The sequence below is a fragment of the Myotis yumanensis genome, unplaced genomic scaffold, assembly GCF_028538775.1.
Source record: "Myotis yumanensis isolate MYYU_CA2020_CCGP unplaced genomic scaffold, mMyoYum1.0.hap1 SCAF_9, whole genome shotgun sequence".
NCBI classification, from domain to species: domain Eukaryota; kingdom Metazoa; phylum Chordata; class Mammalia; order Chiroptera; family Vespertilionidae; genus Myotis; species Myotis yumanensis.
Genome location: NW_027223760.1, coordinates 77,905,940 through 77,933,445, shown reverse-complemented (window position 1 = coordinate 77,933,445; position 27,506 = coordinate 77,905,940). Strand labels below are relative to the sequence as shown.

The window sequence follows — 27,506 nt, the reverse complement described above, 5'->3', positions numbered from 1 at the left end:
ATCTGAACAATAAAGATTTAATTTAAAAAATGGAAATGTGTAAGGGCAGTAAACAGTACTTAAGTTTTCAAAAATTAAAACAATTCTTAAGGGCTTAACTCCATGAGCAGGACATAAAAAGCACTCAATGTATATTAGCTTTTCATTTCCAGTGCCCAAACCTTGTCTGTGTACAATAAACACTATGTTTCAACCAGGGATCGCATACTCTAGAGAATTCCTATGGAGAACCTTCCTTTCTTCAAAACTGGATGGATCCTGTCATTTGTACGGAGCACCTCCTGTCTAGCCACTGGGAGACGCAAAGACGACCTGCACAGGAGCCCGGCCTCCAGGCTCAGGACACGGGGAGGGAAGGCGCCCGCACAGGTGAGTCTGCGGGCGGCAGGCAAGGGCGCCCAGGAGCTCAGCCCGAGGCCGCCGCCAGGGGGCGCGCTCCAACCTCCGGCACCAACCGGCCAGGCAGGCGTTGGGGCCGGGCGCTCGGAGCACGAACTAAAGGCCTCAAGGCCGCGCCGGGGCTAGGCCACCAGCCGGCGGCGGCGGGAGGGGGCGCTGCGGGCCCGGGCGGGCGGGGCGCGGAGGAAGTGCCGTCTTCGCCGCCGCCTGAGCCGCGCGGGCCGCGATGTCGTCCCGGCCGGGGCGCGGCGACCCGGGGGCCGGGGGCGCGCGGCGGGCGCGGGAGCCGCCGGAGCAGGAGCTGCAGCGCCGCCGGGAGCAGAAGCGGCGGCGACACGACGCGCAGCAGCTGCAGCAGCTCAAGCACCTGGAGTCCTTGTGAGTCCCCGCCGCCCCGGCTCCTGCGGGGACGGGGCGCCGCGTGGGCGCGGGAGGCGGGGTCCTCGGAGACCCGCGAGCGAGCGGGCGGCCCGGCTGCCGTGACGGGTCCGGGCGGGAGGGAGGTCGGTGCCCGGGGCCCCGGGGCCGCCGGGGCCGGGAGGGAGCGCGGCCCCGCCCCCAGGCTCCGGCTCCCGCGGGTGGGGGTTTGGGGAACTGAACTGACGGGGCGTGCGCGTCGGTGCCTGTCGTTCCGCGGCGCTCTTGTGCCCGAGGGGAGAGAAGCCGCAGCCCAGCAGCTAGTGCGGCCCCACGGGAGCCGCTGCAGAAACAGTGGGGGTGGAGGTACTTCCCTGAGGACTCTTCCAAAAGCACCCACCTCGGCGCTCAGATCCCAGGAGCATGTTTGAGTTCTTGGCGAGATGAAAGGTTTCTTCCCCACACCCACTTGGGAAGATCGTTCTTCCCTCTTATCGCAATATAGTCTTCCTACAGCTCAGAGCAACTCATTACAATCTGAATTATGGAATCGTAAGGCATCAGATGGTACAAAATAACAGGCCTCCAGTGACATTTTTTATTTCCTAAGGATCAACTACAAAAATAATGCAGACGTTTCAACTGTGATATCTCAGAAGGCAACTACATAGTAAACACACTTGTATACCCATTCCCAAATCTTTTTTCTTTTTTCACCCTCACCCAAGGATATGTTTACTGATTTTAGAGAGAGGCAGAGAGAGAAACAGATTGGTTGCCTCCCGTACTCGCCCTGGGAACCAAACCCGAGACCTTCTGGTGTACAGGACAATGCTCCAACCAACTGGGCCACCCGACCAAAGCCAAATCTGTTATTTTTAATAGTTAAATATTCACTCAATAATTGAGAAGTATATTTTCTAACTACTACATAAACTAAGGAATTGTTTAGCCCTAGGAAAAAACACCAACCATGGGCCTTTAAATTTTTGGAAATAGTTGAAAAATGTACTTTTTAAGGCCATTGCTAATAATAATAATAGATTTCAAAGTACACAGTTCCATCATATTGCAAGGGATTTGGGAACTACCCTATTCAACACAGAGTTATGCTAGATAAACAACCTGACAGATGACAATTTGGAACCATATTTAACTCAGGGGTCTTCTTACCACACGGTTCCCCTGTCATCTCTTGCTTTCCCTTCTTCCAAAAAGAAAATCATTGCGCTAAAACAGCAAGTGAGTTACAGTTTCAGTGGATTTAAGTTCTACATCTCAGCGGGATGTGGGAGAGCATCCGTTTATTTGTATGTGATCTCGAGTGCCCGGCATGTTCTATTAACTGTTTTAGACATAACGTACTTTTAGGTTTTTGTTAAAAACTAGAGGCCCCAGACTGTCAAACTACAGCGGGCAGGCCGGGGAGGGATGGGGGGTGAGGGGGTGGTAAGAGATCAACCGAAGGACTTGGACTTGTATGCATGCATATAAGCATAACCAATGGACACAAGACACTGGGGGGTAGGGGAGGCCAGGGGAAGGTCAAGGGGGGAAAAATGGAGACATATGTACTACTCTTTGTAATACTTAAGCAATAAAATAAAATTTAAAAATAAAGAAACACTGGAGGATGACTATTGTCTACTGGCATTAAGCATATTTGCTGAACATTACATTTGCGTTTTGTATAGGAAACCACCTGTAACACCATTCGACTTTGTTATTAAAAATAGAATGACAAAAAACAAAACAAAAACAAAAATTTGTGCAAGGGCCTTGGCCCCCACCTCTGCCGCGGCCCTCTGCTGCCTCTGCCAAGCCTGCTGTGGCTTTGTCTGGAAGGAAGGACGTCTAGTCTAATTAGCATATTATGCTTTTATTATTACAGATGTCCTTTTTAGTTTAGCCTGCAGTTGCTTTTTGCTCCTTATGTTCCTGTTAACGTGGTTGATGATGGGTTTGTTTTCTTTTTTCTTTCTAGTTATGAAAAACCTCCTCCTGGGCTTATCAAGGTCAGTGTGAAGTGTGTCCTGTGGCTCTTCTCTTAGACATAAGTCACTCAGTGCGCAGACTCCCTTTGTGATCACCCCGTTTCTTCCCGCAGGTGCCAGTCAGACACTTCGGGCTTTGTCACAAGCCTGTGCCTTTGTGGCAATTTACTCAGCCGGGTGTCTGTTCCCTAAGAAACCCAGGCAGGCCCACGCGAGTCCCTCAGCCATTGCCCCTTCTCTGCACCATGGCCAGTGTCAGACTCTGAGGCAACAAGACTTAGAGGAGTGGTTAAAGGCCAAAATAACCTTTTTTGTTTGCTACTTTTCAATATTAAAAAAGATTTTTAAAAACATTTTCATTATAAATTTAATATACATGGAAACTTGAAAAAAAATCAAAAGGCTAAAAAAAAAACAACCTTATGCAGACTCGATCCCCAACCCCAGTCGGGGTGTGTGTGAGATGCAACCAATAGATGTGTCTCTCTCACATCAATGTTCCTCTCTTTCTCTGTCTCTCCCCCTCCCTTCAACTCTCTAAAAATCCATGGATCCTGGCTGGTGCAGCCCAGTGATTGAGCATCGACCTGTGAACCAAGAGGTCAGGTCACCGTTCCATTCCTGGTCAAGGCACATGCCCAGGTTGTGGGCTCGATCCCCAATGTGGGGCGCAGGAGGCAGCCAATCAATGATTCTCTCTCATCATTGATGTTTCTCTCTCTCTCTCTCTCTCTCTCTCTCTCTCTCTCTCTCTCTCTCTCCCTCTTCCTTCCTGTCTGAAATAAATTTTAAAAAATGTTATAAATAAGTAAGTAAATATCAGTAGAAAAATATCTTCAGGTGAGGATTAACCAAAAAGAGAGAGAGAGAGAACTTTAATGCAGGTATTTGGTGGTGGTAAGTACATTTCATAAATACACCTGTGGCCTTCAAGGTATAATAATCCATTTTAACTTAACATGCTTTTGTTGTTACTCCAGGAAACCTTACTTGTTTAATCCTATACTTTGCCTCATTCCACAAAACTTTTTTTTATATATATTTTATTGATTTTTTACAGAGAGGAAGTGAGAGGGATAGAGAGTTAGAAACATCGATGAAAGAGAAACATCAATCAGCTGTCTCCTGCACACTCCCTACTGGGTATGTGCCCTTGACCGGAATCGAACCTGGGACCCTTGAGTCCACAGGCCAACGCTCTATCCGCTGAGCCAAACTGGTTAGGGCCACACAACTTTTAAGTTAGCAGAAAATTTGTAATCTTAGCATCAGAATTTGGAGCTTATAAATCATTTCTTTGTGAAAAACAATAGTACCAGTTCTCCAAGAACAGCCACTTCGTTTTTGTGATGTAGTTCTCTGGGCACATTCACTTCCACTTTTTCTGTCCAGTCTCAGTGGTGTCTCCGGTTCTTGAGAGGTGACTCATGATGACCTTAGGAGCTCCCCCTCCCCCTGAGAAAGCCAGGCCCCCTGTGTTCTGAGGCAGGTGGAGGGGATCCGGCGCTTTCTGGCCATATTGTTTACTCGCTGTTTCCCTTTTTAGGAGGATGAGACGAAGCCGGAAGACTGTATACCAGATGTGCCAGGCAATGAGCATGCCAGGGAATTCCTGGCTCACGCGCCAACCAAAGGGCTTTGGATGCCGCTGGGGAAGGAGGTCAAAGTTATGCAGTGTGAGTGTGCAAGCGTGCCCGGGACTCCCGAACACACGCAGGTGACACCACGGTTCACAGGCGTGTTTTTCTTTCCTTTAACGTGGTCTCCTCTCAGCGCTGTCAGAGTCCTGGCATGATCTCTGCTCTGCAGATTGACTTACACGTGTCAGTACGTGGTCCCAGGTAAGAGGCGGAGCCAAGGTGTGCTCCAGGCTTCTGACTCCACGTGCAGTGGCCCTCCCACAGGGCGGGGCTGCCTTTGGAGGACACTGGCTGGTAGTGTTCCTGCCACAGAAAGGACCTTCCGCGGTGGAAATGCCTTGGAGGGCAGGTCCCTCTGGGTCCTGCCTCAGTTAGTCCCCCTCCATGGTTGGTGGTAAGGTTTCTCCAGGTTGCCTGAGAGGAGCTACAGGCCACAGAGGGTGGGTTGGGACAGGTAGAGCTCTGCGTGCACACCCCCCACCCCACCAGGGCAGCAGCACCTTCATCCAGCACAAGATGGCATTTGAAGAAAGGGTGCTGAAGCCTTTTTTTTTTTAATATGGCTTTTATTGATTTTGGAGAGAGAGAGAGAGAAACATCAATTGACTGCCTCCTACAGGCCCCCCACCAGACCAAGCCCACAACCCAGGCATGGAACGGTGACCTCCTGGTTCATAAATCTATGCTCAACCACTGAGCCACACTGTCCAGGCCCAAATTCACTTTTGAGTAGAGATTGGTAACTGGATCTCACTGTAGGGTGGAGTGTCCGGGCTGCTTAACAGGTAACACAGTATTTATTTTATTGCTGTAAACAGCTGCTGAGATCAGTATCTCCAAGCCTTTCTCATCAGGCTGGTCAGTCTTTCAGAGGAGAGTTTCCTGCTGAGGGCCAAGGCCACGTGCTTGGTTCTGGGAACTGCTCTGAGGAGCGAGGCTGTGAGCCTGAGCCTCCCCCCTTCAGCCATCCATGTCCTCTTCCTGTGCTGTGTGTGGCACCTGGCCTTCCAGCGGGCCTGAGGCCACAGTCAGAGCCCCTCCTTTCACCTGCTCCGGAGAATGAACCCACCTGTCCTGGGGCAGGGGAGATGCAAGTGGCCTTTTAACCAGCCCTCATTTAAGCTGTCCCTTCACCTCCATTGCCAGAGCGTGCTGCCAATTCCAGAGCCTCTGGGGTTCTCCAAATCCAAATTGAGTTGTTTCTGTTCCACTGGCTTAGAATTCAGTTTTCTGGGGTCTGCTATCCATGTTGCACACTCTTACCTGCGTTATAATTTCCAACATCTTTTTACTGTTGTCTCCTTTCATATTTTCCCTGTCTTTGTGGGTGACACCTTTTTTAAAGTCTTTTGCTTTTAAAATTGGAATCTAATGAAGAATAACTTTAATATGACCTACTGATACTTTATCTTGATTAAGTAAAATACATTATCTTACAGAAATATATCCCCTTTCTTTGTTTTTAGGTTGGCGCTGTAAACGGTATGGTCACCGAACGGGCGACAAAGAATGCCCTTTCTTTATCAAAGGCAACCAAAAGTTAGAACAGTTCAGAGTAGTAAGTAGAACCCCAGGGTGTCAATTTATGTTTACCAAGATGGTGCATATCCTGAATCAGGCAATAATCGGTGAACTGGAGGCTCACATAAAATATATTTCCAGAAGCCTTTTGGCCAAAGTACCTGGTGTTTACTACATCTCTGTTAAATCATGTTTGTGTGAGAGATTAGTTACATTAACAAAAAACTAACTTCTTACTAAAGTGTTATTGCTTATGCCTTGGAAACACTGATTCTTTTTTCTGAAGCAGACATTCTTATCCACTTTTTACTTATGTAAAAAAAAATCATGTTTCCTAACAAAAAATCAGGGTTCTGGTTTCCTAATCCTTGTCTATTTATTAGATATCTTTCTGTTATAAACTAGAAGTGAGCATACATGATATTTCCTCGTTACATGTCAGTAAAATAGGTGTCATTTCCTCACTATTTAAACAGTCACCTCCCAGGGATGGTAATTCACCTTTCTGTAACTGTTTCAATATATCAGGTATATTGGGATTACCAGCATATATCAAACTGGGGTCCACATTCTCCAGGGATGTTAAGACATTGAAAATATTGTGCTTTCATTTTAATAATTTGAAGAAGATATTCTGGATAAATCATTGATAGCTGGAATATCAATTTTTATACCTCCTCTCATAGACAATTTGGAGATAAATCTCAAAAATGTAAACGTATTCAATATTTTTTCAAATGCAGAAACCTAAATTCTAAGAATTGATACTAAGGATTTAACAAAACATCAATATACACAAATTTTTATGAATGTAGAAAAATAACTTTCAGAATTATTTATATGGTTAAAAAACAAACTAAATAAAAATAGGCAACAACTTCAATGGCCAATATATTAATACCAACAACATAAATTACTGTAACATAGAAATCATATAGCTTTTTAAAAAAATATATCTACATTCTTTATTTAAAGGTGTGTTTTTTAAAAAACAAACAAACAAACATGTTGAGCCCAGGCTGCTGGCTCAGTTGGTTGAGCATTGTCCTGTATACCAGAAGGTCAGTGCGATTCCTGGTCAGGGCATATACCCAGGTTGAGGTTTGATCCCTGGTTGGGATGCGTATGCTTTTGGGAGGAAACCGGTCGATGTTTCTCTCCCTCCCAATCATATAGCTTTTAAGAATTATGTTTTAGAAGAAAGTAGTATAATGTCATAGGATGATGTTCACGACATTTAAGTGAAAACGAGAGTAGAGAGTTTTATATAAATGATTATAATTTTTTGTAAATTATGACTAATGACTGGGAGAACCATACTAAAATGTTAGCAGTGGATAGTTCCAGTAGTAAGATAATAGATATTTTTAACTCTATTTTTTAAAATGTATTCTTATTGATTTCAGAGAAGAAGGGAGAGGGAGCGATAGAAACATCAATGATGAGAGAGAATCATTGATCAGCTGCCTCCTGCACACCCCACGCTGGGGATCAAGCCCGCAACCTGGGATTGTGCCCTGACCGAGAATCAAATCTTGACCTCCTGGTTCATAGGTCAACACTCAGCCACTGAGTCATGCCAGCCAGGCTTAACTCTATTTTTTAATTTAATATGTAAAATTTTTTTTTAAAGCATTTTTAAAGATAACTCACATACCATGAAATTCACTCTGTGTATTCATATTTTAAAGTACTTTAAATGATTTAAATTATACAGATATTACAGGAATACATTGGCCTTACTGTAACAAAATGGAAACATTATAGTAAGGTTTTCCAATATTGAAAGGGGGGTTACAGTAAGTAGCCAGACTTCTTTTCTGGCACATGGTTTGTGTACCTATAAATGAATCATCTTACATACCATTTTCTGACTCACTTGTTTTGCTTAATATCTTTTAGTCAAAAGATAATTATTGCAATATCTCTAACCTTGACTAGTATTTATTAATATTTCTATGGTTTATTTCCATACAAAAGATACTAAAATTATAATCCTGTACTTGTATAATTGGAAAATCTTTTTTATAGCCTCCATAAGTTTAAAGTCATTCTCAGGAAGGATTAGAACATGTAGAATATAAAATTACACCAAACAGGGGAGGGGAACAAACTAATTTCAGTGAAACAGCAATTTAATTTCAATTTAGCTAACAATCTATGAAGTCTAACCCAAGCTTAACTTTCTCTAACCCTCAAGGCACATGAAGATCCCATGTATGACATCATCCGAGAGAATAAGAGACATGAAAAGGATATAAGGTGAGGTTGTACTGATGATAACAAGACCCTCTTGAAGTTTTAAATGGTATTATGTTGGAAACTATTCCTATTAGAGGAGCAGTGTAACAAATGTGGTGCTTTCATTGCGCAGCACTTGGGGGTCAGGAGTACTCACTGAAAAGGCTGGTGTTCCAGGAATGAGCAGGTCAGCCTGCTCCACTTGGGTTAGCTTAATGCAGTGGGTGTGGCCCAGTCCGCTGAAACCATTAATGGTTGATGTTGGCAACCCTCATTCTATTGTATGATTGGTTCTCTTTCATATGATTGTCCTTTAGGGATCTGCACTACTGTTAAACATAAAGATAGGATGAAAAAATAGGAGGTTTTTATTTTTTCAAATTTGTGGTCTTCAGTTATAATTGTTGAGGTAAATTACCTAGTATGAACTTGAGCAGTGGAGGGATGATTTAGGAAAGGCTGTATCTGTTAGAAGTTACAATAGGAGGGACTATAGAAACATGCAGAAATTGCCTTAGCTGGTTTGGCTCAGTGGATAGAGTGTCAGGCCTGTGGACTGAAGGGTCCTGGGTTTGATTCCGGTCAAGGGCACATGCCTGCGTTGTGGGCTCAATCCCCAGTAGGGGGCATGCAGGAGGCAGCTGATCAATGATTCTCTCTCATCATTGAACTTTCTATCTCCCCTTTCCCTTCCTCTCTGACATCAATAAAAATATATTTTAAAAAAGAAGAAAAATGAAACATGCAGAAATATTTAGGATAATGGAAAGGATACAGAACACTTCTACACAGCCCTGTAGAATAGGCATGGATATAGACAGGAATAGGAAACATGAAAAACTAAAAGTAAGTACTGTGCATAATGAGGTGATTATCTGTGACTTTTTTTACCCTCACTACTAATCTTGTAACTTAAAAAAAATTTATTTTTAAGCTGTTACGGTTTCTGATTCTTTGACCGGTCTTCTCTGTCTAGGATACAGCAGTTAAAGCAATTGCTGGAGGATTCCACCTCAGATGACGATAGCAGCAGCTCCAGCTCCTCGGAATGTAAGGAGAGACACAAGAAAAGGAAGAAGAAAGAAAAGCATAAGAAAAAGAAGAAAGAAAAGAAAAGGAAGAAGAAGCGAAAGCATAAGTCTTCCAAGTCAAGTGAGAGCTCGGACTCGGACTGACAGCTGCTCCGCTTGTCCCGCGTTCTCGTCTCAGAATCACACACTGTGGCCGAGAACAGGGGACCTGGAGTCGGAGAGGGGACACCAAGGAGCACATTGGTGTCACACACACGAGTGACTTCTCACCTACCTTCCAGTGAAGCTGTGACCCCCGAGAGGGACTGTGTCTCCCCAGGTGCCAGCTCTGGACGGCGCTGACATCGGCAGGACGGGCCCTCCCAGTCCTCCTCTTGCTGGTCACTGTGGCCTGCGATTCCTAGGAAGTCGGGGTGGCAGGACTAGAGCCTCTGAGGACACTCCTCCAGGGCTGCCACCTCCACAGCGAGGCTGCTGAATTCCCAGGCTTCAGGCTCCACTCTTGTCTGTTGTTGAAGATAATAAAAGCTCATTATTTATTTTTCAAAAGTATTTATTTTTTATTTCTGAATAATACATGCATGTGTTCCAAATTTAAATGGTATGTAGGGTTTAGTTAGGAAAACTTCCTTCCTGTCTCCTCCCCCAGCTTCCCCAGTTCCCTTCCCCGATGGCTACCAATGTTACCAGTTTCTTGTTAGGTCTTCCAGATTATATATATCAAGCAAATAGAAGGCTATTTTTTTACACAAATGCTCTGCACATTGCTTTATCTTAACAGTATGAAACTAATTATTTTAGTGCCAAGTACATTTGGCATTGCTGCACCAAAAGGTATGTGTTTATATCACCTGAGATGGTTTGTTGATTGGGAAAAGGGATTCCCTCATATTTAACTTGATTGGATCTTACTGCCCAAACCCTAAGAATTTCCCAGAATGACTCAGAAAATTGTTAAGAATATAAGGGAATTACTGTACTGAGTCGGCTACCCACACCCCAAAATATCCCTCACTTCCTTCCTCTTCCTGGGCCTCAGCAGAAGCAGCTCAGCCTGTCGGGGTGGGGCCTGCAGCTAAGGCCGAGCTCATCTTGTTCTCTGCTGAGCATAGTGGAGCTAGATCTTGCTCACAGGTTGTGTTCCTGCCTACCCGGCAGGTTCTATTGCAGTTATCAGGGTTCCAGAAACTATTCATTTCTGGTCTCTTTCCCTAGGGGTTGGATTTTCCCCCCACACTCCACACCCCTTTAAAGAGCAGCCAATCCCAGGCCCAGAATGAACCCATCCCAGGTGCTCATCAATAAATGCTCCTGGTCTTGGCTTCAAATAAGATCTCAGTAAGAACTAGTCCAGATTGCAATGCCAGGGCTTGCTGCTTCAGAAAACTCTAAGGCCAGTTAATTCAGGCATGCTCTCCACTTCTCCTTGGCATCCAGCCTCTTCTCTTCCAGGAATTTCTTACTGCCCTCCTGGAATCCCATTCATGATCTAAGTATTCTTAAACAACATGAAAAAAAGTCTGCATCAATGCCTCTCAAACCTTTGGGGCACCAACATCAACTATAGTGCTAATTAAAACATATTCCTGGCCTCCCAGACTACCTGGACTGGGGCAGATCTGGGAATTTTCCTTTTGAACAAGTCCCCAAAGGATGCTAATACTGCTGCTGTGGGGACCACACTTGGAGAACCGCTGCTCTAATCTCTAGCCTTTTACTGGAGTCTTCCCCCACTTCTGGCTTTAACTGGGATCTGGGCAGCCCCTGCAAGTTAACTACTATCCCCTACTCCCTCATCTCAACTTCTCTGTCTTCTGTTTCTGGCCTAGATTCTAGAGTGCATCACTTAAGCCTGTCATCACTCTTGACATGTGGGCCTTATTTATTGAATTTATTGGAATGACATCTATAATGAAAGCATAATATGCTAATTAGACCAGACATCCTTCTGGATGTCCTTCCGTCCAATGAATACATGAATAAGTGGAACAAGTCAATGTCTCTTCTCTCTCTCTCTCTCTCTCTCTCTCTCTCTCCCCCCCCCTCCCCCTCTCCCTTTCTCCTTATCTTCCTCTCTCCCTTCTTCCCTCCCTCCTTTCCTTTGTCTTTATTAATAAAAAAGTCATGCCATAACTGGTTTGGCTCAGTGGATAGAGCATCAGCCTGCAGACTCAAGGGTCCCAGGTTCAATTCCAGTCAAGGGCATGTACCTTGGTTGCGGGCACATCCCCAGCACATCGATGTTTCTAACTCTATCCATCTCCCTTCCTCTCTGTAAAAAAATCAATAAAATATATATTTTTTTCAAGTCAATAAAAGTTATATAGCCTTAGTCAGTTTGTTCAGTGGATAGAGTTGGGCCTTCGGACCAAAGGGTCCAGGTTCGATTCTGGTCAAGGGCACATATCCTTGCAGGCTCCTCCCTGGCATGGGCCCTGGTCTGGGCTCTTGCAGGAGTCAACCAATCAATGTGTTTCTCTCACACCAGAGTTTCTGTCTTTCCCTCTCTTCCACTCTCCCTAAAAATCAATGGGAAAATATCCTCGGGTGAGGATTAACAAAAAAGCTCTGGGATAAGTAAACACATGGAAGTGCTGGAAGACTTATATGCCTGGAGCAGGCATGGAAACTCCACACCCTTTCCCCATACCTTGCCCTATGCATCTCTTCCACTTTTAATTTAGTTTGCGTACCAGGATCTGCTTCAGCAAAACCAAACCCATGAAAAGGGACACTGGAACCTCCAAGTTATAGCCAGTCTGTCAGAAGCACGGGTGATCACCTGGGCATGTGAGTGGGTCTGTAGGGTGGTGGGCAGTCCTGTAGGACTGAGCCCTTAACCTGTGGGGTGTGAGCTCAGACAACATTGGGTACTCACATGCTCATATCCCCCCTGCAGACACTCCTCATGGCTCTCCCATCACACCCCACATGTGCAACACCACTTCCTGCTCTTCCAAATAAGTCATTAACCTTTTTGGCATCTAGTGAGACTTAACCTGCACCATTTATTGGAAGGTTGGCCCTACAAATTGACCAAGTGACCGTCTATGTATTTGTATAAAGACTGTTCCTTTAAAACTTCCTTTCTAGGAGCAGGCACTAGATGGAAGTCCATGGCACTAGATGGACAGTGCTATTATCCAGGACCTGCTATGTTCCTGGTCCCCATCTATTAAAATGAGCAAGACACTCTGTTCCTTATCTAAGGGTCCCTGGAAATTATAAGACAGAAGCACACACAAATGACCCAAATCTATAGTTGTGTTATCACAAACATGGAATTCAATTTACTTTTATAACATCAAATTCACTCCAAAGACTTCACTTTTGTTTCTGGAACAGCTTTATTAGTTGAAATTAAGACATCACATGTTCTAGCCCATCTTGATACACTTAGTTCTTCTTTGTAGCTGGAACTCAGTAATTTGTTTCCTAGGAATGGAATACACACCCTAGCCAGTGGAAAGAATGTACTGAAGGGTCCAAGGTTCGATTCCAGTCAAGGCCATGTACCTCAGTTGCAGATCAGCCCCGGCTGGGGCATGTGCAGAGGCAACCAAACCATGTGTCTGTCTTCCTTCTACTCTCTCTAAAAATCAATCAAAAAATATTCTCAGATGAGGATTAACCAAAAGAGAGAGGAATACAGAGAATCATTACCCATTTTTCCTTTCTACCTTTAGGATAAAACCAAGGCTCTTGACATTTTGCCTGTGCTTAGTTATCAGTCTTTCCTTTACGCCACTGCAGGGCAGGATGTCCTTTAGATGGCTGTAAAGCAACTGAACCCTGACATCCCAGGACTAGGTGTGGGAGGAATGGCAGGGATACTCAATATCAAGGCTCAGTGTAAACGAAGATATTAAACTTCCAGTACCTAGCTCTAAACTGGGACACTCAATAAATAGAATGCCGCCCGAGGCCTGAAGGGTCACAGGTTCAATTCTGATCAAGGTCATGTACCTCCGTTGTAGGCTTGATCGCCAGCCAGTTGGGAGGCAACCAATCAATGTGTGTCTCTCTCTCTCACATCGATGTTCTTCCCTCCCTATCTCTCCCCCTCCCTTTCACTCTCTTAACAAAATAATAATAATCCCATATAAACCACAACTTACTATCATTAGCAACATCAGGAATTAAATGTGAAAAACCATAAAAATAACATTCCACAGAAGAGAACATCTTTGGCTCCAATCCATTTTGTAACCTCGTGTCTATAGATATGCCTGTTACCCAGTTAGAATAGTGACAATTCTCATTTGCCCAACAGCAGAGTTAAATCTACAGCCCCCTGTCCTGACTATTTAACCCAGCTCTCCATTACCATTACCTCCCAGCCATCATCTGCTATGACTCTGTCTCAACTCTAACTTGGGATCCTCTTTGCAAATTCTACAAATATGGGCACCTAGAGCTTAAGTGAAAACTCGATTTTAAAATGGAGAATTCTCGTTGATCCTGCTGCCTTTGGACCCAAGACCCAAAAGGAAACCACTAGTCAACTAAGGAGGCTAAGCCCATTAGTCGCTTATATTCTACTCCTGAGACAATGTCATGGAGTCCAATGCCTCCTGGGTAATGCTATGTTCTGTTAGAGACTTGTCATATATTGCACAGTCCTCTTTTTTGGTAAGGATAATGGGGTCAGAGAGGTGCCCTCACTCAGCATTCCTCTCGTTGATATTACTGCTCCAGGGCCAGACAAGTACAGAATAGAAATAGCTTCCCCAGGATTCTTCCTGATCAAATCTTTCTTTAGAACTGGGACTGCTAACTTCTTCTACAAAGACCCATTCTATCTCACACGCTTCATCTTCCAATTCACGCTCATTTGAAATGTTCAAAGAAGTAATTTCTTTGGTCAAGGTAGCAGTGTCGTTCTTTCCTTTTAAAAATGCAGTCCTGGCCTCATGTAATTCCCTGCTCCTGGACATCTTCCTCGGTCCCGTTGTTGTGCAGTTCGGTGACTCTTCACTTACCAAGGGCATTTGCTCAGGGGAGTTCTCCAGCTCTGCATCTTCCACCCAACCTATTTCACAATGGATGGCTTCATCGGTTTCGTTAGACTGGGTCAACTGGGCAGTGGAGGGCCTGCTGTCCTGCTCTCCTACCTCCTTTGTACCCAGGATGCCACACAGAACTGACTCTTCCCCTGTTCCCTTTCTCCCTCCTGGTGATGACGCAGGGGATCTCTCCAGCTCTGCATCCTCCAGCCAGCGCATGTCACACTGAATGGCTACATTGACTTTGTTAGAGTGGGCCAACGGGGCAGCAGAGGGCATGTGCCCCTGAGGGTAGCTGTCCATCTCTCCTTCACACATTTTCTCCAGGGAAGGGTCTTCACCCTCATGAGGGTTATATACCACACTCTTACTTTCACAGGAACTCTGTGAAATCTTATTGTGCCACAACTGCTGAAGATTAGTCTGAGGCCCTTTCATTTTCATTTTTTCCTCATGGCCACTGTAGTACCAGAAATTAGGTCTTTGGTTAGGTGTAGTGGGCAAAGAGGACTGTGGTGGGAGGAAGTCCAAATACTTCCTGGGTACCAGTGACCATGGGAAATACAGATTTCCATTTCTGAATCCTAGAAAGAAAACATAGTAATTATCTTGTCTCCTGCAGCAGTCACAACATATAGCCAGTAAGCACCTGTATGGCCATATACAGTTATCAATCAGTAATTAATAGTCTTCAGTTCCTCCCTGGACACCCCATGGTTCAACAAATAAAGGAGCAATGACTCAAACTGTGGGGCCCCCCTAAATTCTTCTTTAGGACTACAGTACGTATCTGTTCTGACTGGCAGGTCCCCAGGCCAGCAGATTATCAATATCACTCATAATGATTTTTAATGTTATTTCAGAGAGGAGGGGAGAAGGATAGAAAGATAGAAACATCAATGATGAGAGAGAATCATTGATCGACTGCCTCCTGCATGCCCCACACTGGGGATCGAGTCTGAAACCTGGGCATGTGCCCTTTCTGGGAATTGAACCGTGACCTCCTGTTCATAGGTCAATGCTTAATCACTGAGCCACACCAGCCAGACCGTAATGACTTTTTAAAGAAACTAAGAAGCCCTAACCGGTTTGGCTCCGGCCTGCGGACTAGAGAGTCCCAGGTTCGATTCCGGTCAGAGGCATGTACCTTGGTTGTGTTTCTCTCTCATCGATGTTTCAAACTATGCCCTCTCCCTTCCTATCTGTAAAAAAAATAATAATAATAATATCTAATAAAGATTTAAAGAGACCAAGCCCACAGTAAGCACAAATTCAGGACTGTCCTGATAACAGAATTCATGTCAGGCCTTACAAAATAAAGATCAAAAAAAGTTCTTTAGATCTCAAAACATTATTAGATCTACTTATTCATTCACACACACCTCCCCCACTTCCACTCTTCAGGGCAATTATATCAGTAACACCATAAACACATTCTTGGGAAAGGAAAGACACATGTATGTGATTGACAAATGAAGGTAAGAGAAAACTTCTAGTATATAAATGAAGCAATAGTTATGTTCAAATCAGTGTTCATGAGGCAATTTAGTCAATATTGTGGGACTCATCTTTTGAACTCAAATTCACTGTGCAAAAATGTATCAAAATGTGCCAAACCGGTTTGGCTCAGTGAATAGAGCGTCGGCCTGTGGACTGAAAGGTCCCAGGTTCAATTCTGGTCAAGGGCATGTACCTTGATTGGGGGCACATCCCCAGTAGGAGATGTGCAGGAGGCGGCTGATCGATGTTTCTCTCTCATCGATGTTTCTGACTATCTCTCTCCCTTCCTCTTTCTAAAAAATCAATAAAAATATATTTTTTTTAAAAATGTATCAAACTGCCTTTTGTAACGTACCTGGCATATTTTTTATTCATGCAAGCATTTGGGTTTTTCCCTTTATTGAAAGGAGAAAAAAAGCCTTCCCTCTTCTGTTACTAATACTAAAGACTTCATGTCCTCCCCAGGTTTTCACATAAGTAGTACCCTTCCTGACCTATCTCCCAGCCTGTACTCCATACCACTGCCAGAATAATGCTTCTGATCCACTCCCTCCAGCACAGTAGTTGAATGTCTTTTCACAGCCTAAGCTCCTCACCTCATTATCTGGAGTCTCACTGTATCATCTCATTACTCCCCACAAACACCACAGGCTCTAGCCATATGTGGGTTCCTCCACTACACGAACTCTCTTCCCTTTTTGGGACCCTTCCCCATTCCCCTCCAATTGCTACCAAAACCTAGGAACCAGGAGGTCACAGTTCTGTTTTCAGTCAGGGCACATGCTGGGGTTGAAGGCTCGATCCCCAGTGTGAGGGGTGCAGGAAGTAGCCGATCAATTATTCTCTCTTATCAATGATGTTTCTATCTCTCTCTCCCTTCCTCTCTGAAATCACTAAAAAAATATATTTTTAAGTCATTTTTATTTAGTTTGTGTTTTTAATCCTCACCTGAGGATATTTTTCCATTAATTTTTAGAGAGAGAAGAAGAGAGAAAGAAGGGAAAGACAAAGAGAAACTCTGATGTGAGAGAAACTCATCAATTGGTTGCCTCCTGCACCCGCCCCAATCAGGGCCCCGGGGCCAGGGAGGAGTCTGTAACCAAGGTACATGCCTTTGACTAGAATCAAACCCTGGGGCCCTTCAGTCTGAAGGCCGACTCTCTATTCACTGAGTCAAGCCAGTTGGGGCAATATTTTTTAAGGAAAATAAAGAGAGTGGGAGAAGATGTATTTTATTTTAGACAGAGCAAGAAAAGTCTTCAGGGGTAAAGAGGGGCATTACCTACAAGTCATTTCACTGAGACATAACAAACCCTTCTATGCACTTAACAGAAGGTGAAACTACAGGAGCAGGGCAGGCTAGAATGGGTCGATGGGGGAAGAAAAGGGGACCTATGTAATACTTTCAACAATAAAGTTTTAATTGAAAATATAAACTACAGGAGGCAAAATGTAACAAGGTCTGCTCTTAGACCACAACTGAATTAATGTAGAAAATAATAAGGTAGCTGGAAAAATCCCCAAATATTTTGAGATTAAACACACTGTTGAACACATGAGTGAATGAAGTCTCAGGAGAAATCAAATATTTTTAACATAAAAGCAGGGAAATTTATACCATTGAATGCATGTATTAGAAAAGATCTAAAAATCTGCATCTCTCTGCCTTCCTCTCTTAAAAAAAAAAAAGAAAAAGAAAAAAATCATTGAACATACCCTCAGGTGAGGATTAAAAAATAATAAATAAAAATCACCAGAGAGAAACCAAGATGGTGGCATCGGTTAACACCGGAGTTTGCTGCGTCGAACAACCACTTCAAAAATACAACTAAAAGATTCTCACAGCCAGTCGGCCTGGTGGTCAAATCCCTCTAGTATTAACTGCAACAATCAAGGCTTAACTAGAACAAGACTGCGCACAAAGACCACAAGGGGGTGCACCAAGAAAGCATAAAAAATGCGAAGACAAAAAAACATGACAGAAATGGAGGATATAGAGCTAAAAAACGCAATTTTGAGGGCTTGCAATAATGTGCTACAAGCTGCCAATAAACTTGATGAGAGCCTCACGAAATCTAATGAGACCCTCAATGCTGTGATAAAGAACCAACTAGAAATTAAGCATACACTGACTGAAATAAAGAATATTATACAGACACCCAACAGCAGACCAGAGGAGCACAAGAATCAAGTCAAAGATTTAAAATGCGAAGAAGCAAAAAACACCCAACCGGAAAAGCAAAAAGAAAAAAGAATCCGAAAATACGAAGATAGTGTAAGGAGCCTCTGGGACAGCTTCAAGCGTACCAACATCAGAATTATAGGGGTGCCATAAGAAGAGAGAGAGCAAGATATTGAAAACCTATTTGAAGAAATAATGACAGAAAACTTCCCCCACCTGGTGAAAGAAATAGACTTACAGGTCCAGGAAGCTCAGAGAACCCCAAACAAAAGGAATCCAAAGAGGACCACACCAAGACACATCATCATTAAAATGCCAAGAGCAAAAGACAAAGAGAGAATCTTAAAAGCAGCAAGTGAAAGAAACTCAGCTACCTACAAGGGAGTACCCATACGAATGTCAGCTGATTTCTCAACAGAAACTATGCAGGCCAGAAGGGAGTGGCAAGAAATATTCAAAGTACTGAATACCAAGAACCTACAACCAAGATTACTTTATCCAGCAAAGCTATCATTCAGAATTGAAGGTCAGATAAAGAGCTTCACAGATAAGGAAAAGCTAAAGGAGTTCATCACCACCAAACCAGTATTATATGAAATGCTGAAAGGTATCCTTTAAGAAGAGGAAGAAGAAGAAAAAGGTATCCGGCCTCGGTATGGGAGGGCGCCCGAGCCCACTGGACTCCTGTGCAGAGTCCTTACCTGCCCAGGGGACAGCGAGCGGGTGACCGCTGTAATTCTGGCCGCTGCACTTCCGGCGAGGCTGCCGAGCCCGGCCACGCAGGTCATTGAAGGATGTGGGTTTGTTTTCCTCGGAAAGTCTCTTTTCTTCCGAAGAGTTCATCTTCGAGGCTGGAAAACAAGAGGTTCGCCTTGAGGAAAGGACCGTCGCCCTCTGCCGGGTAGAATGCTGTGAGCGTGGAGAAGTCCCCCGAGTCCCCCTTCCTAGCTCCGACCCGGGTGGCCGGTTCCTGACCTTCTCTTCCCGCTCACCAGACGGACGGCAAAGCCGCCAAGGGGGGCCCTGCCCAAAGCCCGGACCCAGGTGGAGACAAGGAAGTCGAGGTTCCCGGTGCCACCGCCGCACCGTGGGAGACGAGGCCTCGGAGACCCGGGACTGCAGTGCGGCCTGGAACGCCCTCCTAGGCCGGCCACGCTGTCCTCGTCCCCGGGCCCTTCCCACGTACCCAGCCTCCCCAGGCTCAGCCCCTCTTTGGTTTCGGGGTAAATCCCAGGGCTCAGGGCTCAGCGTCTCCTTCGCCAGGGCTCAACTGACCCCACGCACGGGCACGGGCACACGCACACGCACACACACACCTGCCCTGCAAGCCAATGTTGCCCTGACCGCCCACACCCTCCGCAGGGCCCCTGCCTGCCCTCGGCACACCGACCTGCTCTATTCCGAAGTCTGCGACGCCAAGCTCCCAAGGGGCTCACTTCTGCAACCAGGATCCTCTGCAGTGCTCCTGCCTCCCTCACCCGCCCTTATATGCGCCCGAGGGCGGCACGCGCTGCCTGTGTTGCGCAGGCGCAGACCTTCCCCGCGCATGCGCCCTGGGCAAGGACGTCCCTCCCCCTCGTGCAGTCGCTCTGCCCGGCCCGGCTAAAGCGCCCCGGGGCCTGCGTGGGACCGAATAGAGCCGCTGGCGCTGCACCGTCCCTGCGGGGGCTCGGTGTTGGCTCCTTCCCAGAACTGGGCAGTTCCTTGTCCCCTTCTCAGTTCTTAACTCCCCTCTCCATTAGTGCTTTGTTGTTGTTTTTTCTATGTTTTATATTTATTTCAAAGAGGAAGGGAGAGGGAGAGAGAGCAACAGCAATGATGAGAGCGAATCATGGGATGGCTGTCTCCTGCACGCCCCCTACTGGGGATGAGCTCACCACCCGCGCATGTGCCCTTGACCTGAATGGAACCCGGGACCCTTCAGTCTGCAGGCCAGCGCTCTACCCACTGAGCAAACCGGGTAGGGCTGTGTTTTTGGTTTGTTTGTTTTTTTCCCAAAATATATTTTTATTGATTTCAGAGAGGAAGGGAGAGGGAGACGGAGATAGAAACATCAGTGATGAGAAAGAATTGTGGATTGGCTGCTTCCTGCGTGCCCTCCTGGGGATGGAGTCTGAAACCCAAGCATGTGCCTCTACGGGAAATCTAACCCTGATCTCCTGGTTCCTGGGCTGACTCGCAACCACTGAGCCACACCAGCTAGGCAAACTAACTGCTTGACCTTCTTAAATATATTTTATTGATTTTTTTTTTCTTTACAGAGAGGAAGGGAGAGGGATAGAGAGTTAGAAACATCGATGAGAGAGAAACATCGATCAGCTGCCTCCTGCACGCCCCCCACTGGGGATGTGTCTGCAACCAAGGTACATGCCCTTGACTGGAATCGAACCTGGGACCCTTCAGTCCGCAGGCCAACGCTCTATCCACTGAGCCAAACCAGTTAGGGCATGCTTGACCTTATTAAAGTATTTTACTGACTTCTCTTCCCAAATTTCTCTATGTTCATATTTTCCAGATTATAGTCCTAAGGTTTCTTCCCTTTTATGCCACCTTCACATTTTTCACCCATTCTCGGCGCTTCAGATACGACTGACATAGTGCTCACTACCAAATCTCCATCTCCATTCTATCTACTAGATATTTATATCTCAACAGAAGACTTCTCATGTGCTGGAAGCCGGTCCATCCTTGCTGCTTGACACAGTCGCTGCAGGAAAGAAACATCTGCACAGCATATGTTTCAAGGGACCTGGCATATATAGCATATTGTTCTTAATATGTTTTCTCTCCTTAGCGCCATGTGTTTTAACCAAGGTCACCTCTCCGAGAAAGGTTGTTTCCCCAGGTGGGGATTTTTCCCTGAGGTTAGGGAGGGAGTAAAACCCCTTAACTAAATGCCAGGCGGGTAGTTAATCACTTTAACTACAATCACGCTTAAGCTACATAATCTTTACTCCCTGGAATGGAAATAAGAAACGCCCTAACCTTTACAATAGAAATTGACAGGATTAAAATCGACTGGTATAAATACAGATGTAACAAGACAATAAACATCAGATCCTAACCAGAACTTTGGCTGGAGATCCTGGCTAGAGGTCCTGACTAGGCTGCTGATCAACTGAAGGCTGTCTCCATGTCATTCCTTCTTCGCTGACTCCGTCCACACCTTTGGGGACTCCTGGACCTGCTTGGGTTGGACCCCAGCACTCCCCCATTCGGGGGACCGGCAGCCCGACCGACACCTTCCACCTGCCTCGCGCCCTGGTCTCAAAGCACAGAAGGATCAGTCCCTAACGCCTTTCACCATTAAGAAGAAAGCGATGGAGGAGCTGAGCGCTGATGAGATCCGGCGGAGGCGCCTGGCTCGATTTGCTGGTGGACAGACCTCCCAACCGACCACTCTGCTCACCTCTCCCCAGAGGGAGAACCCTCCGGGGCCCCCTATGGCAGCATCAGCCCCCGGCCCCTCCCAGAGTCTTAGTCTCAATGTCCACAACATGACCCCAGCTACCTCCCCAATAGGTGCATCAGGAGTAGCCCATCGAAGCCAGAGCAGTGAAGGAGTCAGTTCTCTCAGCAGCTCACCCTTCAATAGCCTTGAAACACAATCGCAATCTCTCTCACGTTCCCAGAGCGTGGGTATAGATGGTGTCTCTTGTGAGAAAAGCATGTCCCAGGTGGATGTGGATTCAGGAATTGAAAATAGGGAAGTTGATGAAAATGATCGAAGAGAAAAAAGGAGCCTCAGCGACACGGAGCCGTCGTCGGGTTCTGAAGTATCTGAAGAGCAGGCCTTGCAGCTGGTCTGTAAGATCTTTCGTGTCTCCTGGAAGGACCAGGACAGAGATGTCATCTTTCTTTCTTCTCTTTCTGCACAATTTAAGCAGAACCCAAAAGAAGTGTTCTCTGATTTTAAGGACTTGATTGGCCAGATTTTAATGGAAGTGCTAATGATGTCCACTCAGACTAGAGATGAAAACCCGTTCGCCAGTCTGACAGCCACGTCACAGTCAATTGCCGCGGCAGCTCGGTCACCCGACAGAAATCTCATGCTAAATACTGGCTCGGTCCCCGGAACGAGTCCCATGTTCTGCGGTGTGGGTGCCTTCGGCACCAGCTTTTTGTCTAGTTTTGGAGCCTGTTGTGGGGCAAGTTCTTGGGATTCCTACAGTGACCACTTCGCCATTGAGACCTGCAAGGAGACAGATATGCTGAACTACCTCATCGAGTCTTTTGACCGAGTTGGAATAGAGGGAAAAAAAGCACCTAAGATGTGCAGCCAGCCAGCGGTCAGCCAGCTTCTGAGCAACATCCGCTCACAGTGCATATCCCACACTGCGTTAGTACTGCAAGGCTCCCTCACCCAGCCCAGGTCCATGCAGCGGCCATCCTTCCTGGTGCCGTACATGCTGAGGAGGAACCTCCCATATGGCTTCATTCAAGAGCTGGTGAGAACCACTCACCAGGATGAAGAAGTGTTCAGGCAGATCTTTATCCCCATTTTGCAAGGCCTGGCGCTTGCTGCCAAAGAGTGCTCCCTTGAGAGTGACTACTTTAAATACCCCCTCATGGCTTTGGGTGAGCTCTGCAACATCAAGTTTGAGAAGACACACCCCGTGTGCAATTTGGTCGCTTCCTTGCCGTTGTGGTTGCCTGAGTCCCTCAGCCCTGGGTCCGGGCGGGAGCTGCAGAGACTCTCCTATTTGGGGTCTTTTTTTAGCTTCTCAGTCTTCGCAGAAGATGATGCTAAAGTGGTTGAAAAATATTTCTCAGGGCCTGCTATTACCCTGGAAAATACTCGCGTGGTTAGCCAATCATTGCAGCATTCCTTGGAGCTGGGAAGGCAAGAGCTTTTCAAGATTCTGCATAGTATTCTGTTGAATGGCGAAACCCGGGAGGCTGCCCTTGGTTACATGGCGGCTGTCGTCAATGCCAATATGAAAAAAGCACAGATGCAGACAGATGACAGATTGGTTTCTACAGATGGATTTATGCTGAATTTTCTCTGGGTGCTGCAGCAGCTAAGTACAAAGATCAAGTTAGAGACGGTTGACCCCACGTATATATTCCACCCGAGGTGTCGGATCACTCTGCCCACCGATGAGACCAGAGTGAACGCCACGATGGAGGATGTGAAGGGCTGGCTGGCGGAACTCTATGGAGATCAGCCTCCCTTTTCTGAGCCGAAATTCCCTACGGAATGCTTCTTTCTTACGCTGCACGCTCACCACCTCTCTATCCTGCCAAGTTGCCGTCGCTATATCCACAGACTCCGGGCCATCCGGGAGCTCAAGAGAACCGTGGAAGATTTGGAAAATAACAAAAGCCAATGGAAAGATTCCCCCCTGGCAACTAGACACCGTGAAATGCTGAAGCGCTGCAAAACTCAGCTTAAGAAACTGGTACGATGCAAGGCCTGCGCTGACGCTGGTTTACTTGACGAGAGCTTTCTGCGAAGATGTCTGAATTTTTATGGCCTTCTCACTCAGCTGCTGCTCCGCATCCTGGACCCTGCCTACCCCGATGTAACACTGCCTTTAAGTTCAGACGTCCCCAAGGCGTTTGCAGCATTGCCTGAGTTTTATGTAGAAGATATCGCTGAATTTTTATTTTTTATTGTACAATACTCGCCTCAGGTGCTCTACGAGCCCTGCACTCAGGATATTGTGATGTTCCTCGTTGTGATGTTGTGCAACCAGAACTACATCCGCAATCCGTACCTGGTGGCCAAACTGGTAGAAGTCGTGTTTATGACCAACCCTGCTGTTCAGCCACGAACGCAGAAGTTCTTTGAAATGATTGAGAACCATCCTTTCTCCACCAAACTGTTGGTCCCTTCCCTGATGAAGTTTTATACAGATGTCGAGCATACCGGAGCGACCAGCGAGTTCTATGACAAGTTCACCATTCGCTACCACATTAGCACCATCTTTAAAAGCCTTTGGCAGAACATGGCTCACCACGGCAGCTTCATGGAGGAGTTCAACTCTGGGAAGCAGTTTGTTCGCTATATAAACATGCTGATCAATGACACGACGTTTCTGCTCGATGAAAGTCTGGAGTCCCTGAAGCGGATCCACAAGGTGCAAGAGGAGATGAAGAACAAAGAGCGGTGGGCACAGCTGCCCCGGGACCAGCAGCAGGCCCGGCAGTCCCAGCTGGCTCAGGACGAGCGGGTGTCACGCTCCTATCTTGCCCTGGCAACGGAAACCCTGGACATGTTCCACATCCTCACCAAGCAGGTCCAGAAGCCCTTCCTCAGGCCAGAACTTGGACCCCGATTGGCTGCAATGCTGAACTTTAATCTTCAGCAACTCTGTGGTCCCAAGTGCCGTGACCTGAAAGTCGAAAACCCTGAGAAATATGGCTTTGAACCAAAGAAGCTGTTGGACCAACTGACAGATATTTACTTGCAGCTGGATTGTGCGTGGTTCGCTAAAGCCATCGCTGACGACCAGAGATCCTACAGCAAAGAGTTGTTTGAAGAAGTCATTTCGAAGATGCGGAAAGCGAGGATCAAATCCACAATCGCGATAGAGAAGTTTAAACTCCTCGCCGAAAAGGTGGAGGAGATAGTGGCCAAGAACGCGCGCGCTGAAATCGACTACAGCGATGCTCCGGACGAGTTCCGAGACCCTCTGATGGACACCCTGATGACTGACCCCGTGCGGCTGCCCTCCGGCACCATCATGGACCGCTCCATCATTCTGCGGCACCTGCTCAACTCCCCCACGGACCCCTTCAACCGGCAGGCGCTGACCGAGAGCATGCTGGAGCCAGTGCCAGAACTGAAAGAACAGATTCACGCCTGGATGAGAGAGAAGCAGAACAGTGATCATTAAACGGCCGGCGAGGCCAGCAGAAGCAGCATCGGTGGTGAAATGCTCTTCAAATGTGGAGGCCAGATGTGGCGAAGACACCGATCTCCATCGATTTCATTGTGATTAGAGAACCTTGGACATTTTGCTGCTAAAGAATCTTTCCCCTTCCCTTCCTCTCCTGCCCCTACATGCACTGCTGTGGATTTTTTTAAGAGAAACGAAAACAAAAATAAATTCCTTTCCCTGGCTCTCCAAACATATATTCTGTGAGATAACTGCCTGCAACAAAGTGTTAATCCTGGGATCGTATTTTGATATCATATTCACATATTTGTTTTTTTTAATTGGTGTTAGATGACATGATTAATAAAAAAGGCAAGATATTTTCAGAATTTGAAAAAAAAGAAAAGAAATAAATTGCGAGTGTCCAAGGGAGAATAGACTAAAATGAAAATTTAATAAGGGTCATTGAAGAAAGGTAGGAAAATAACTGAGGAAATAAAAATGACAGAAAGAATGAAATTAAAAATAAAGGTCAAAGAGAAAGTAATAGAGATGAAAGACTGGCAGAGAGGCAATAATATGCATATCATTGGAACACACAAAGAAGAAAAGTAATGGCAGAGAGTTAATAATTAAAAAATATAAGTCATAAAAACCTTCCAGAAATAGAAAAACATCTGAATCAACACACTGAAATGGCTCCCTGAGTAACTGGGAAGATTAAACCAGAATGATTAACTCTGAGACATAGCCGAGTAAAATGATTTCAGAGATATACTAGTAGATAACTTCAGGTCTCCAGCTAAAATATTTACATAGGCAAAGAAACTAACTAATTCTTTTCAAAGTCAACATGTAAAAGCAAGGCAGTAACGGAGCAACACTTTTAGAAAATTCAGTGAAAGAAAATGTAAACTAAAGATTTTATGTCCAGCCAAGCTGTCCTTCCAACATCAACAGATATGTAAACAGTTTGTTACCTACAAGAACTTGGGGAATGCTGAGCCCATCAAGACTTCCTGAGGAATCTACCAGGGATGAACTTTGTCCAACAAAATGATGATGGGGCAGAGTGGGGGAGAGGAAGTAGATTCAGCAGACAAAAATTCAATGTTTCAAACCAAGTTAAGAGAAATTTTTAAAAGTGATCAGAACTTTAAGGAATGGCACAGATCAGCACTAGAGGAACTTAGAAATGACATGGTTAGGCAACAAGAAACTGTGAATGAGAACTGCCATAACACAGGGAAAGATTTTAAAAGAAGAATTCTGCGATGAAGATCAAATGAGAAGGTACTCAAGAAAGAATAAACACCATGGAAAATATGGGAAGTTAAGGAGAAAGGTGAAAAAAATAAAAGAGAAATATTATTATTAAAATAAAATGAATTTGAGGAAAAGTGATACATATGAAAGTCAAGGAAAGGAGATTAAATATTCGGAAAATTGAAAAGGCAGTTAAAATAGAATAAATACCTAAAAAAACATAATTCAACCTTTTTCAAGTGAAAGGAGACTTGAATTTTCATATTCAAAGGGCACATCATGTACCTTGGAAACAAAACTCAGAACATTTACCAGGGAGACATAGCTTATTAAAACCAAAGAAATTTAAGAAGACAATCTGAGAATCTAGGCAAAGAGCTATGCTATTTAAGGGGGAAAGATCAGGCCTGGCTGACATGATTCAGTGGTTGAATGTCTATGAACCAGGAGGTCACAGTTCGATTCCTGGTCAGGACACATGCCTGGGTTGTGGGTTCAATCCCTAGTGTGGGGCGTGCAGGAGGCAGCCAATCAATAATTCTTATCATTGATGTTTCTATTTCTCTCTCCCTCTCTGAAATAAAAAAATATGTTTTTTTTAAAAAAAAGCGGGCGGAGGGGGGGGAGATCAGATTTGGGTGATATCCTGTCCATGTTTTTTTGTTTGTTTTAATTTAGAAAAAAAAAGCAACATGTTTAAAAAAAGAAAAATATGAATCAGGATATTTATATTCATCAATATTCTCCCTTAATTATATAAGCCACATACAAACAGTTGTGAATGTGAAAGGTCTCTGTGAATACTGATCTCAGAGCCAACTTGCCTATTTTCAGTTTTTATGCAATTTAACTATTTTGATAAGTATGCAGTGGTATCTTCTTATTTCCTTAATTTATTTTTTTAATGCACTGAGGATATTTGTTTCTTCATAATTCATGCTTTTTTCTAGAAATATTAGTCCTTTTCTTCTTTTTTAAAAATCTTTATTGTTGAAAGTATTACATATGTCCCTCCTTTTTTCCCCATTGAGTCCTTTTCTTTACTAACATCTGCATATTGCATTGTATTCTCACTGAAAGCTAAATCCTCTTCAGTTTTATCTGTTGATTTTTGGCTACTATTCTAATTATTGTGATTTATTTCTCAAAAATTAAAAATTCTGAAATTAGATTTCCATTCATAACCTTCCCATTACCATGATAAAAGCCTATATTTTCACTGTTTTTGTCATTTCCTTCTTCATTGTTAGCTTCTTAAATTTGACCTTAATATCCCTTGAGATTCTGAACTTTTAATTCTGTCTTTAATTCCTTTTTTTTAATTCAGGTGTTGGATTTGTTTATCTAGTTTCCTGATACCTTCCCTTTCCCTTGGAATTTTTGTTTTTGTTTTGTCTTTTCTCTTATAATGGCCTCTTGATCCTGCTTTTGAAAGCTTGGTCTACTCATAAAATCATTCTCTGTGACATGATTTCCTCCAAGTCTTTTTTATTTTTTTATTTTATTGCTTAAAGTATTACAAAGAGTATTACATATGTCTCCTTT

The 27,506-nt window shown here is 45.0% G+C and overlaps 1 protein-coding gene and 1 pseudogene across 2 annotated transcripts; both read left to right on the top strand.

The window, feature by feature from the left end:
* Positions 1–590: 590 nt before the first annotated feature.
* RP9 (RP9 pre-mRNA splicing factor) lies at positions 591–9,732 on the top strand. 2 transcript variants are annotated; one of them, XM_070424768.1, is made up of 6 exons: positions 591–777; positions 2,741–2,771; positions 4,297–4,426; positions 5,857–5,948; positions 8,112–8,173; positions 9,129–9,732. In XM_070424768.1, exons 1-6 carry the CDS (start codon positions 626–628, stop codon positions 9,325–9,327), a joined length of 666 nt encoding a protein of 221 aa, XP_070280869.1. In that variant the 5' UTR covers positions 591–625; the 3' UTR covers positions 9,328–9,732. The 2 variants fall into 2 exon arrangements, with proteins under 2 accessions (XP_070280869.1, XP_070280870.1); XM_070424769.1 differs by lacking the exon at positions 9,129–9,732 and adding an exon at positions 8,881–9,090.
* Positions 9,733–21,191: 11,459 nt separating this feature from the next.
* LOC139017034 (ubiquitin conjugation factor E4 B pseudogene) lies at positions 21,192–24,713 on the top strand (annotated as a pseudogene).
* The last annotated feature ends 2,793 nt before the right edge of the window (positions 24,714–27,506 follow it).